The sequence below is a fragment of the Colobus angolensis genome, unplaced genomic scaffold (assembly GCF_000951035.1).
Source record: "Colobus angolensis palliatus isolate OR3802 unplaced genomic scaffold, Cang.pa_1.0 Scaffold190, whole genome shotgun sequence".
In the NCBI taxonomy this organism is placed as follows: Eukaryota; Metazoa; Chordata; class Mammalia; order Primates; family Cercopithecidae; genus Colobus; species Colobus angolensis.
In genome coordinates, this window is record NW_012115044.1 from 1,150,408 (window position 1) to 1,162,486 (window position 12,079).

Here is a 12,079-nt window from a genome sequence, read left to right on the forward strand (position 1 = left end):
AAAAAAAAAAAAATGTTAACACTGGATTGCTGGAGAGCTTCTTTACCGGTTCTGCCTGATTGCCCAGCATAACCGGCCTTACCGTCACACACTCCTCACTCTGAATGCTCTGGGTGCTGGTCTGTGTGCCTTTACCGTCTCCTGCAGGTTTTCAGACAATGAAAGAACATACCTAAAGAGGATGTTTACCCCCTGCTTATATCCTAATATAAATTATAGCCTCCATTATGACAGCCCCTCTAAGTAGTAGATGTTTTAAAAATGGAAATGAGAAATGTCCAATGGAGGCTTATTTTAAAATCCAGTTTTCATTCTTTTACATAACCAAAGTCCAGTTCCTTACTATCGGACATTGTTGTGTTTTTTTGTGTGTGACAATTCTTCACCAGCATTTCCAGCTGCCCATAGGACTTAGCTGGACAACTGTTCCACAGTCATCTCAAACTCAAGATGTCTAAAACAGATCTCCCCAACTCCCCAAGCCTCTCAATCTGGTTTCACTTTCTGCCTTTCTTCAAGACACCCAGACCTAGTACTCAGACCTTTTGACTCTCCCTGGACCCTTTCATAGAATTTGCTTGCTCATTTATTTATTTATTTAGAGATGGAATCTCATTCTGTCACCCAGGCTGGAGTGCAGTGGTGCGATCTCAGCTCACTGCAACCTCTGGCTCCCAGGTTCAAGCAATTCTCCTGCCTCAGCCTCCGGAGTAGCTGGGACTACAGGTGCCCGCCACCACGCCTGGCTAATTTTTTGTATTTTTAGTAGAGACAGGAGTTAGGATGGTCTTGATCTCCTGACCTTGTGATCCACGCGCCTCGGCCTCCCAAAATGCTGGGATTACAGGTGTGAGCCACTGTGCCCGGCCCAGAATTTTTGTATTAAAAATAGGAAATACACTCTCCAGCAATTTGGGAATCAATACTGGTTAGTTCTGAAGAATTGGAAATTATTCTTATTGAGTAAAAAGTTAGAAGTATATATCCTGCTATAAGACTTTTATAATGTGTTATTTGCATTGTAGGTCTGTTATGAATTGTTATCTTTTTATTAGCAAACCTTGCCTGAATTATTAATATATATCTTGGTTTTTTTTAACTGGTACATTTCTGCAAATGAATACAATGACATTTCTTTCAAAATAAAGATGAGCCAGACTTTTCATTAATTGGGGCAGAACTTTACCCCCGTGCCAATAATTGATGAGGTTTTGCTTTATATTTTATTCATAACCCACAAAGGCCAAAGCTTTGCATTCTGTGGCATTCTCATTTAATTGCAAAGTACACTGACCGGGGGTCAGAAATTTCAGGGCTGAGCACAACTCACAGCCAGTCATTCAGGTGTGCTGTGAGTCACATGGATGCTAGAAGTGAAGCCATCATTGTTACCTGTGGTATTAGAGCCAAACAGAAGAGGGCAGGACACAGCAAAGGCCAGTACCCAGACGGCTGTGATCATGAGGGTCACGCGCCGACAGGAGCTCTGTCCCGTGCCATGCTGGTAGTGAACGGGCATGACCACTGCGGTGTACCTGAAAAAGCAAGGGAGAGGGGATAGGCATGGTGAGATGGAATGGGATACTTTTCTTTCTTTGTTGTTGTTGTTTTTGGAGACAGGGTCTTACTCTGTCACCCAGGCTGAAGTGTAGTGGCATGATCACTGTTCACTGCAGTTCAACTCCTGGGATCAGATCCTCCTACCTCAGCTTCGCAAGTATCTAGGATTATACACCTATGCCACCATGCCTGCCTAATTATTTTATTTTTTTGTAGAGATGGGGTCTTACTTTGTTGCCCAGGCTGGTCTCAAAATCTTGGGCTTGAGCAACTCTCTAGCCTCAGCCTCCCAAAGTGTTGGGATTACAGGCGTGAGCCACCAAGTCCAGTGAGGGGATCTTTTCAAAAGACCAGATGAAAGAAGTTAGTAGAGAAATAATCAGGTTGATACATATGGCATGAGAAATATAATTTAGTTAGAGGAAGAGAGAAAAGCAGAAAGATCAAAAATAGCAGAAGAGTTGAGATAAGATAAATGAAGAACTTATTGAGGGAGATGAACAGAAAAAGGGAAGAATAAAAAAGTTAACACAGGCCGGGCGCAGTGGCTCAAGCCTGTAACCCCAGCACTTTGGGAGGCCGAGACGGGTGAATCACGAGATCAGGAGATCGAGACCATCCTGGCCTACACCGTGAAACCCCGTCTGTACTAAAAAATACAAAAAACTAGCTGGGCGAGATGGCGGGCGCCTGTAGTCCCAGCTACTCGGGAGGCTGAGGCAGGAGAATGGCGTAAAACCCGGGAGGCAGAGCTTGCAGTGAGCCGAGATCGCGCCACTGCACTCCAGCCTGGGCGACAGAGCGAGTCTCCCGTCTCAAAAAAAAAAAAATGTTAACACTGGATTGCTGGAGAGCTTCTTTACCGGTTCTGCCTGATTGCCCAGCATAACCGGCCTTACCGTCACACACTCCTCACTCTGAATGCTCTGGGTGCTGGTCTGTGTGCCTTTACCGTCTCCTGCAGGTTTTCAGACAATGAAAGAACATACCTAAAGAGGATGTTTACCCCCTGCTTATATCCTAATATAAATTATAGCCTCCATTATGACAGCCCCTCTAAGTAGTAGATGTTTTAAAAATGGAAATGAGAAATGTCCAATGGAGGCTTATTTTAAAATCCAGTTTTCATTCTTTTACATAACCAAAGTCCAGTTCCTTACTATCGGACATTGTTGTGTTTTTTTGTGTGTGACAATTCTTCACCAGCATTTCCAGCTGCCCATAGGACTTAGCTGGACAACTGTTCCACAGTCATCTCAAACTCAAGATGTCTAAAACAGATCTCCCCAACTCCCCAAGCCTCTCAATCTGGTTTCACTTTCTGCCTTTCTTCAAGACACCCAGACCTAGTACTCAGACCTTTTGACTCTCCCTGGACCCTTTCATAGAATTTGCTTGCTCATTTATTTATTTATTTAGAGATGGAATCTCATTCTGTCACCCAGGCTGGAGTGCAGTGGTGCGATCTCAGCTCACTGCAACCTCTGGCTCCCAGGTTCAAGCAATTCTCCTGCCTCAGCCTCCGGAGTAGCTGGGACTACAGGTGCGTGCCACCATGCCTGGCTAATATTTTGTATTTTAGCAGAGATGGGGTTTTACCATGTTGTCCAGGCTGGTTTCGAACTCCTGAGCTCAGGCAGTCTACCCGCCTCTGCCTCCCAAAGTGCTAGGATTATAGGTGTGAGACCCCATGCTCAGCCTTGGTCACTTATTTATTTAAACTTTATTCAATATTTTTTGAGTCCCAACTATATGCCAGGCCCCATTCCAGATATTCAGAGGTGTGCAAAAGGCACATTGTCCCTGTTCTCTTTGAGCTTAGTGTTAAGTGGAGTGAATGAACAATAAAAAAGGAAACAAATATGTTAATGTGAAATGAAGAGTACCATGAAAGAAATACACTGGGTGATGTGTTAGAGAACCAGGGAGGAGATAAAACTAACACAGAGTGGGCAGGGAAGTGAGTGGTACAAGAGGGAGCTAGCCATGAGGTCAGACGGAGAAGGAACATTCCAGGTCCTGTAAATTTATCCATTGAGATATCTTCCCCATTTATTTATCCACCTATCCCTTTCCTGCAACCTGATTTCTATGATGGCTACAGCCTCCTCGTTGGTCTTCTGCTGCCAGGTTCCAAAAATAAATTTCATCACGTCTCCCTATCTCCCCAGCTGAAAATTATCTGAGATAGGCAGTACTCTAGGATGGCCCCAAGATTTCTGCCTTGTATAGTCCCCTCCGTTGAGTGTAGGCTGAACCTGTGATTATAATGTAATATCACTCCTGTGATTAGATTACTGATCCGTTGAGGTTGAGATAATCAAAAGGGAGATGATCTTGAGTGGGCCTGACCTAATTAGGTGAGCCCTTAAAGAGGACTGAGAAATTATCCTCTTGGCCTTGAAGGAGCAAACTGCTACGTTTTAGAGAGGGTCATTTTTTAAGGAGATGGCAAAAGGTTTACAGGAGCTGAGAACAGCACTGGTTGACAGCCAGCTAGAAAGTAGGGACCTCGGTCCTGCAACTGCAAGGAACTGAATACTCCTAACAACCTGAATGAGTGTGGATGAGGACCTCAGGCTCCAGATGAGAACACAACCCAGTCTACACCTTGAGTTCAGCCCTGCGAGATCCTAAGAAGAGAATCTACCTACACTGTGTACAGAGTTCTAACTTACAGACTCTGCAAGATAAAAATGGGTACAGTTCAAGCCTCTAAATATGTGATAATTTGTTCCACAGCAATAGAAAATGAATACACTGTTGATGGCTCCTCTTTCACCCATAAACCAAGCTCAGCCTTCTCCAACATGACCTCAGCTTACGTTGCCAATCTGACCTCCCACTGATCCCTGACACTCACTCACAGCTCCAGCCCAACTGGCCTCATGATGAGTGCTCTTCAATAGTCAGAGACTGGTGTCTTTGTTCAATTAATCATTCCTTCTCCCTCCCTGGCCAACTCAATCTTGCCGTCCATTAATCTCAGATGAACTCTCCAGCAACCTTCCCAGTTCTTTCCATCATACACAGAGACTTCTAACTAACTATGAACTCTTAGCACTTCTATGCAAATCAATTACAATGCCCTCCTGCATGCAGCTGTCTTGCCTCATGACTGAATTTGCCTTGTGGCTGAAGAGAGAGAGCCCCATATAATTTAAGTTACTTCAGGATCAAATCTTGTTACAACCTTGACATTCTCCATAGGTCCTTGTATAAAGAAAGTAATAAGAAACTGTTAACTGACTGCCTCATGGGTCATGAAGGCCTCCTTTCCTGTAAGAGGGGAAGGCTTCCTTCCCTTCTAATCCTGGCCAGGCTCAGGGATCTAAGGTATAAGCTGGATCTACCTATGGCTTAACATTTTTTGTCTTGTCAGTTTCCAGGGAATCTGGAATCTCCTTAACCCTTGTTGTGCACCTCAAGGCCTGGGATTAAGGAAAGAAGGACAGATGCTGGGCTAGAAGGGATTGGGCAAGGCTTCCTGATGCTCCCTCTGTGTGTTTCCCCTGCTCCTATGCGCCAGCACTGCCCGAATCTGCCTCTTGTGCAACTTGTTGTAGAGTGATAAGATTTGTATTCCCAAAAGGGCAGATTACAGTCTGCTGTGAGTTGAGATGAAGGTAAACTGTGCAGGACTTGGCCTTGACACCATGATGTATGACAAACGTGGCTTCTTTCTCAAAAGGGAAAAATCTGATAAGGTCAGATTAAGATCCTGCTACCCACTCCTTGGTAGGCTACAACAACCTAGTTCCCTTCATCTGACGCAAGTCCTCTCTTGAATCCTCTCCTTAGTTTACACAAGAGCAGGTCAAGTAGCAGTTTCTCTAGGCCTCTGACTCCCCTCAGGGCTTTAGACTCTGCTGGGCTTCCAGTCCAATATGTCTACAAGGGCCTCACTGTTAGTGGTAACTATGAGGAACCTTGGAGGAGGTGCTGAGCCTTGAGTCCTGCGGCTGCCATGACCGAACAGCGAAGGGAAGGAATGCTCTAACTCGCTTTCTCCAGGCCTTCCACTTGCATAATGTCCTTTGATGTAAAAGAGCCTGACCCTTCTGTGTATTCAGTGGTGTGCTGGTAAATGGCTAACAATAGGCTCTGTAGTTTACAAAAAGCCCTAATTTGTAATATTTGCCAATTTCTGTGGCATAAATACTCCCACTATGGCCAATTTTAAGCTACCACCAAAGCTTTAATAACTGACTCAAAAGGTTTCTAAAATTTTGCCAGTCAGCTCTTGCTAGCCATGATAAGCTGGCTTCAGCAGACCACTGAGAGTCATATACTTTCCTAAATATGCTATAACGTTCAGCAACTCCCTGGAGGCTCCATTAATGAAGTGAGCCAGCAAGTGTAGAAAACCTTGGCTCTATCCCATAAAGGAGGAAGCAGAGACGCAAGGATGTCAATTATGAACCCAAGTTTCTGCAGCCAATTGTGGCAGAGCCACGTCTCCCACCTCTGAGGTGTGTTTCTCCTGAGTGCCCTCCTCCCTCTCAAGAGCATCGACAGCTCTCTGAGTTCTTGTGGGGGACAGGGGCTTCCTCAGTGAAGTCAGCATGGCAAAGGTGGTTAGTGCTTGCAGAGCAGTTCATGCCCCCACAGCTGAGTTTCCTCAATTAGCTTGATTCTGTTAAGTGCCTGGGTTTCCTGTTAAAACGCAGAATACTGGCTAGGCGCGGTGGCTCAGGCCTGTAATCCCAGCACGTTTGGAGGCGGAGACGGGCGGATCACGAGGTCAGGAAATCGAGACCATCCTGGCTAACACGGTGAAACCCCGTCTCTACTAAAAAAATACAAAAAACTAGCCGGGTGTGGTGGTGGGCGCCTGTAGTCCCAGCTACTCAGGAGCCTGAGGCAGGAGAATGGCGTGAACCCGGGAGGCAGAGCTTGCAGTGAGCCAAGACCGCGCCACTGCACTCCAGCCTGGGCGACAGAGCGAGACTCCATCTCAAACAACAACAACAACAACGACGACGACGACGACGACACCAGAATATCAGGCTTAGTTTCTGGAGATTTTGATTTAGTACTTCTGAGGTAGGACCAAGAAATGTGCATTTTTGTTTCTTCTTTTTAAAAATTATTTTATTTTTCGATAAGTTATTGGGGCACAGGTAGTATTTGGTTATGCGAGTAAGTTCTTTATGGTGATTCGTGAGATCCTGGTGCACCCATCACCCAAGCAGTATACACTGTACCGTATTTGGAATCTTTTATCCCTCGCCACGCTCCCCTCCATCTGATGCAAGTCCTCTCTTGAATCTCCTCCTTGGGGATTCTCCCCCAAGTCCCCAAAGTCCATTGTATCATTCTTATGCCTTTGCATCCTCATAGCTTAGCGCCCACATATCAGTGAGAACAGAAATGTGTATTTTTAGCAAGCAAGTGCATCTTATGATTAGACAGGTTTTGAGAGAGTCTGCGTTACGGAAAATTTCTGTGACAAAGATTTTTGTTCACTTGGAAAACAAATAAGAGACAAGACTACAATTTAACACTGTTAAATTAATTTTTTTCTTGCTCTTTTTAAAACATGATTAAACTGTTAGAATAAATGAGGTCCCTGCTTGTTATAAGCCGACTGCGACAGCGAGGCTGTACCGGAATTGGCCATCGGAGGGCACTATAATGCAGCAAGAACTCTGCCAGCACGGCTGGGGTGAGAAGTTCACTGCTCACCTGGGGGCTCTCCAGGCTCTGTGGGGAGGCAGAGAGGGAAAGCCCGGCGCACTGGTTCCTGGAGCCCTGCAGGGACCCTGCATTCCCACCCAGGCCGACCGCTTAGCCTCTGATTTCCTCTGGGAGCGATTGCACGTGACCGACTGCGGGCGAGGGCCGCGCCAAAACACCCGGAGGGCTGGGCTGGGCTTGGCCGGGAGAGAGAGGCTTGGCCCAGGGCCGCCTCTGAACATCTGGCCGCTGCGCTCGCGGCGGTACTCCCGGGCCCGGACCTGCCACCCTCGCACTGTGCGTGCCGCCTCTGCAGACCCTGAGCCAGGACCCCTCCCCTTGTGTCTGAGGTCTTAGCTCCCTGGGCCGTTTCTGATGTGGATGACTCCGCTGACTCCAGCACTGGCAGTGTGCGTGGTGATTAAGTCCGCGGGCATGAGAAGCGGACTCATCAGCTCTGAATCCCAGCTCTACCACTGAACTGTGTGACCATGGGCCAGTGGTTTGTTTTTTCTAAGAGTCAATTTTCTCTCATCTGTACAATGGGGATAATAATTTCTGCCCGAAAAGGCTGTAATGAATATTGAATGATATTTTCTCTGTAAACATTTTTTTTAAATCACAGTGCCTAGTGATTAATACGAAACATTTAAAAGACAGTATTATTATTGTTATTGTTGTCATTATTATTGTGCTAGCTCAAGGGATCAGTGATTGTTAATATCAGTGAGTTTGTGATTGTCTTCCCCTTCCTCCTGATATCAGGGAACTTTAAATTTGTTTATCCAGCAAAAAAGTACCTAACACTTTCTATGTGACAGGCACTATTTGAAGCGCTTTACAAATATTAATTCATTTAATCCTCCTAACAACCCTTTGAGGTAGTTGTTATTATTTCCACTAAACGGATAAGGGAACTGAGGCTCTGACAGGTTAATTGACTTGCCCAAGGTCACATTGCTATTAAATGGTAGAGCCTGGATTTTTAGCCAGGCAGTGTGACTCTATAGCTAGGGAACCCAGAGCCAGACTCACAGCTCAGCATCTCTGAGTAAGGGAGTGTGCTGTAATAGACAGAGGCTGCCTGAATCCTTACTCTTGCACCAGCCAGTTGTGTGATCTCAGCAAGTTCACCTACCCATTCTAGTCTCAGCACCTTTATTTATATAATAAGGCTAATACATCACTCTCTCTGGGTTGTCGTGAGGGTTAGCCATAATGAATGAAGATCTCTTAGTATCTGGCACATAGTACATGCTAAATAAATGGTAACTATTTTTATTGTTGTTGCTTCCAGACTCATGTAAGTTAGCATTAGCACAGAGGTAGCCAGGGCATTGAGGCATAGGAAATGTGCCTCATTTAGTCCAAGAAAATTGTACCTATAAAGGTGAGCTGCCAGCGTGGCCAGAGGCCCTTGCCTTGGTGCCCCATACTCACCTTCACCAATGACGGTGCCACTTATTGGAATAGCGTGCTGGTGGAAAGTCAGGAGATTCCATTTCTAGTTCCATACCTGTGCTAAGAGGCTGCAGGACTTCATGCAAGCATTTAGCATTTCTGCTCAAATGAGATAACCCTGATGTCCCTTCTGACTTCCGGTTCTGTGAGCGGGACCTATATGGCTTGTCACTTACTGAAGGTCTCAGTACCTTGCAGAATTTGATTTCTATCTCAGAGCCCTGTCCCAGGGTGGGAGATGTATGTGTGTGTGTGTGTGTGTGTGTGTGTGTGTGTGTGTGTGTACTGACAAGGGTTGCTCTTTAGGAAGCTAGCAGTCCAGGAGGAAAGAGGACAGCCTGGGTGGGAAGGCCTGACTCTAACTCGCTGCCTGGGTTTAATGAGCCCCAGAGTTCTGTGAGGGCTGCTTTTCACCACCTTTTATTTGGTCAGACAGGGGGCTCAATAAATCTTTAGTTCTGTGGACTCCCCTCTTGGAGTTGTTGAAGGAGAAAGCTTTTTGCAAATGACTGGAAAGCCTTTTGCAAATATAAAGTGCTTATTTAGATGCAAACTAAAAATCCAAGGTGCCTGTGACTCATCTGGTACCTATTGTGCTCGCTGCAAAGACGCGGAGGCTTGCCTGTGTGATGGGTGCCATTTGAGAGCCACTTAAAGAACTCCCTGGTGAATGAATTTGGCTGCATTATTCCTGGGCTCCTCTCGGAGGACTCTGATTCTCACCACTTGGTCGTGTCCTCCTCTTCTGACACATTCTCAGTCCTCTCCCTGAGTTCGTTTGGACCCAGGATGTGATGGGAGGGGGCTGGCTCCCTGGGGAGGCAAGGAGCTAAAGGAGTGGGGGCTTGTGCTCAGAGGACTTCCCACTCTGCTTTTTAAAAAAGAAAAGACAGCATTAATCCAAGGATCAGAGCTATGCCTACGAATCTAATGACAATAGTATTACTTGCTTTCAAAAACCCTTTTATCATTTTCTTTTCTTTCCTATCTCTTTCCACAGCATTATTATAGACCAGGGCTTCATGACCAAAAAATAGTGAATCCATTTGGTTAAGTTTGTCAGATTGGTGACTGGCATTGTGTGAAGACCAAAGGTCTGCGTGAATGACTGCATTTTTAATGAACTGACCAGCTATTTGTCATCACATGAACAGAATGTAATGCTATGTACTGCAAACTGCTGTGAAGAATAATGAACCCAGCTTTTCCAAGGCCTGTTTTCATTTCTAGAATAGTAGGGGGCTCCATTTTGAGGTTCGGTGAGAATTCATTGGCCCATATAGAAATAAGAGCCAAGAAGGGAGTTTCCTTTTCGCTTGGGATCTAAGACATGGCTGGTTCCTTCAGGTAGGTGGGTGTTGTGTATTCTCGGAGTTTTCCTATATGGGACAGAAGCCAATTCAAAGTTACTCTTGTTGGTTGCATTTTAAGTGGTAAGAACTAGAAGTGTGCGTTAAGCATGGCTGCTGCCAGCAAAATGGTGCTCTTGTGCAACTTAGAGAAAGGCACCCTCTCCTGGCTGGCAAATTGTAGAAAGGCACCCTCTTCTGGCCAACTCTAGGCTTGGAAAAGGGAGTGATGGCTGAATTTCATTCCCACACCCTTGTGCAGGGCACAACCTGCACAACCTCACCCACAGCCCTAAGTGCGTGTGAATATGTGTGGATGGAGAGTATAGGCACGTTCTCAAGAGGGAAGACAGGAGGCTCAGGAACTAGGAGGGCTGAGGGGACTCTCTTTACACAGTTCTCCCTCCTCACAAAGCGAACCCTCTCCCGTTCTCTCATGTCCTTTCTGAAAGCCTCCTCCTGCAAGTCAAAAGCCTCCTCGCTTTCATCCTCTGAGATCTCTCTCTCCCACTTCCCCTTCTGCCTCTTCTCCTTCTCCCAGTAATATCATCCATCCACCTCATAGCTCCATCAGGTTACCCCAAATAAGATCTGCCATTTATTGAGAATTTATCACATTGTGCTAAGCTTTGACACACATTAACTCATTTCATCTTCACAATTCTTTGGTGCTGTTATTATCTTCAATTTCCAACTTCTTAGAGTATTTAAGGAATTTGCCAAAGCCACACCACTAGTAGGGGGCCATGCTAGGATTAGAATTCATGTCTATTTGACTCCAAGTTAATAATCTTAAGCTTTGTGCTAACCTCCCTAAATCTCCAACTACATCCCTGCCTTCTCCCCTGAGTTCCAGATCACATTACTTCCTGGATAGTCCACTTGTTCCTATTGTGCCACATGTTAAAAACCAAACCATTAAAGCGCCAAAGCATCTTGACATGGTGATCTCTTCTTGACAGCATCTTTCTCCTGGAATCTTGTGTTTTGTTTGACTCCTTTCTCTTCCTAATCTTTCATATTCAAGAGGTTCTTGTTTATAGATCCCACTTTTGCCTTTTTTTTTTTTTTTTCCCAAAATTTCCCCTACTCTTCCTTTCTTGTTGCCTCCTACTTATTTTAGGATCCTATGATCCCTTACCTGAAGTTCTGCTGCACTTTCTAACTGGTCCTTCATAGCACTACCAAAATTATTCCCCCAGAATTAAAGCCCCAGTGGCCATTCCCCCACTCAAAATTCCTCAGTGCCTCCTTGGCCTATTGCATAAAGGTTAGAATTACCTCCACTGCCTGGCATTCAATGTTTTCCATAATATGGCTTGCTTGACTTTCTTTCTTTCTTCTTTCTTTTTCTTTCTTTCCTTCTTCCTTCCTTCCTTCCTTCCTTCCTTCCTTCCTTCCTTCCTTCCTTCCTTCCTTCCTTCCTTCCTTCCTTCCTTCCTTCCTTCCTTCCTTCCTTCCTTTCCCTCCTTCCTTCTTTCTTTTCCTCCCTCCTTCCCTCCCTTCCTTCCTTCTATCTTTTTCTTTCTTGTTGTTTTGAGTCAGAGTCTCATTCTGTTGCCCAGGCTGGAGTGCAGTGGTACAGTCTCAGCTCACTGCAAACTCCACCTCCTAGGTTCAAGTGATTCTCCAGCCTCTGCCTCCTGAGGAGCTGGAATTACAGACACCTACCATCATGTCCAGCTAATTTTTGCATTTTTAGTAGAGATGGGTTTTCACCATATTGACCAGGCTGGTCTCGAACTCCTGACCTCAAATGATCCACCTGCCTTGGCCTCCCAAATTGCTGGGATTACAGGAGTAAGCCACCGCACCAGGCCTCAATCCCCCTTTTCAATTTCATCTCTTCCCAGGTTGCCCCATATCCTTCTCATGCTCTAAAGTCTATCACAATGATCCTCTTTTCCATAAAGCCCTTTCACATTCCCACAGTCTGATTCAGTCATCCTGGAACCTTCATAATGCTTTCTCTGTCACTATGTTGTGGCATCTCCAGCCTGCCTTTTCTAGAGGTCATAGCACAGGCCCCC

The 12,079-nt window shown here is 45.6% G+C and overlaps 1 protein-coding gene across 2 annotated transcripts in view; it reads right to left on the reverse strand.

Annotated features, from left to right (window-relative positions):
- Window positions 1-12,079, reverse strand: part of DRD3 (dopamine receptor D3) — a 64,327-nt gene that overhangs the window by 30,393 nt on the left and 21,855 nt on the right. For both annotated transcript variants that reach the window (XM_011940594.1, XM_011940595.1), the window contains one exon: window positions 1,393-1,535. In XM_011940594.1, coding sequence (XP_011795984.1) covers window positions 1,393-1,535 — 143 coding nt within the window. The remainder of the gene's footprint in view (window positions 1-1,392; window positions 1,536-12,079) is intronic.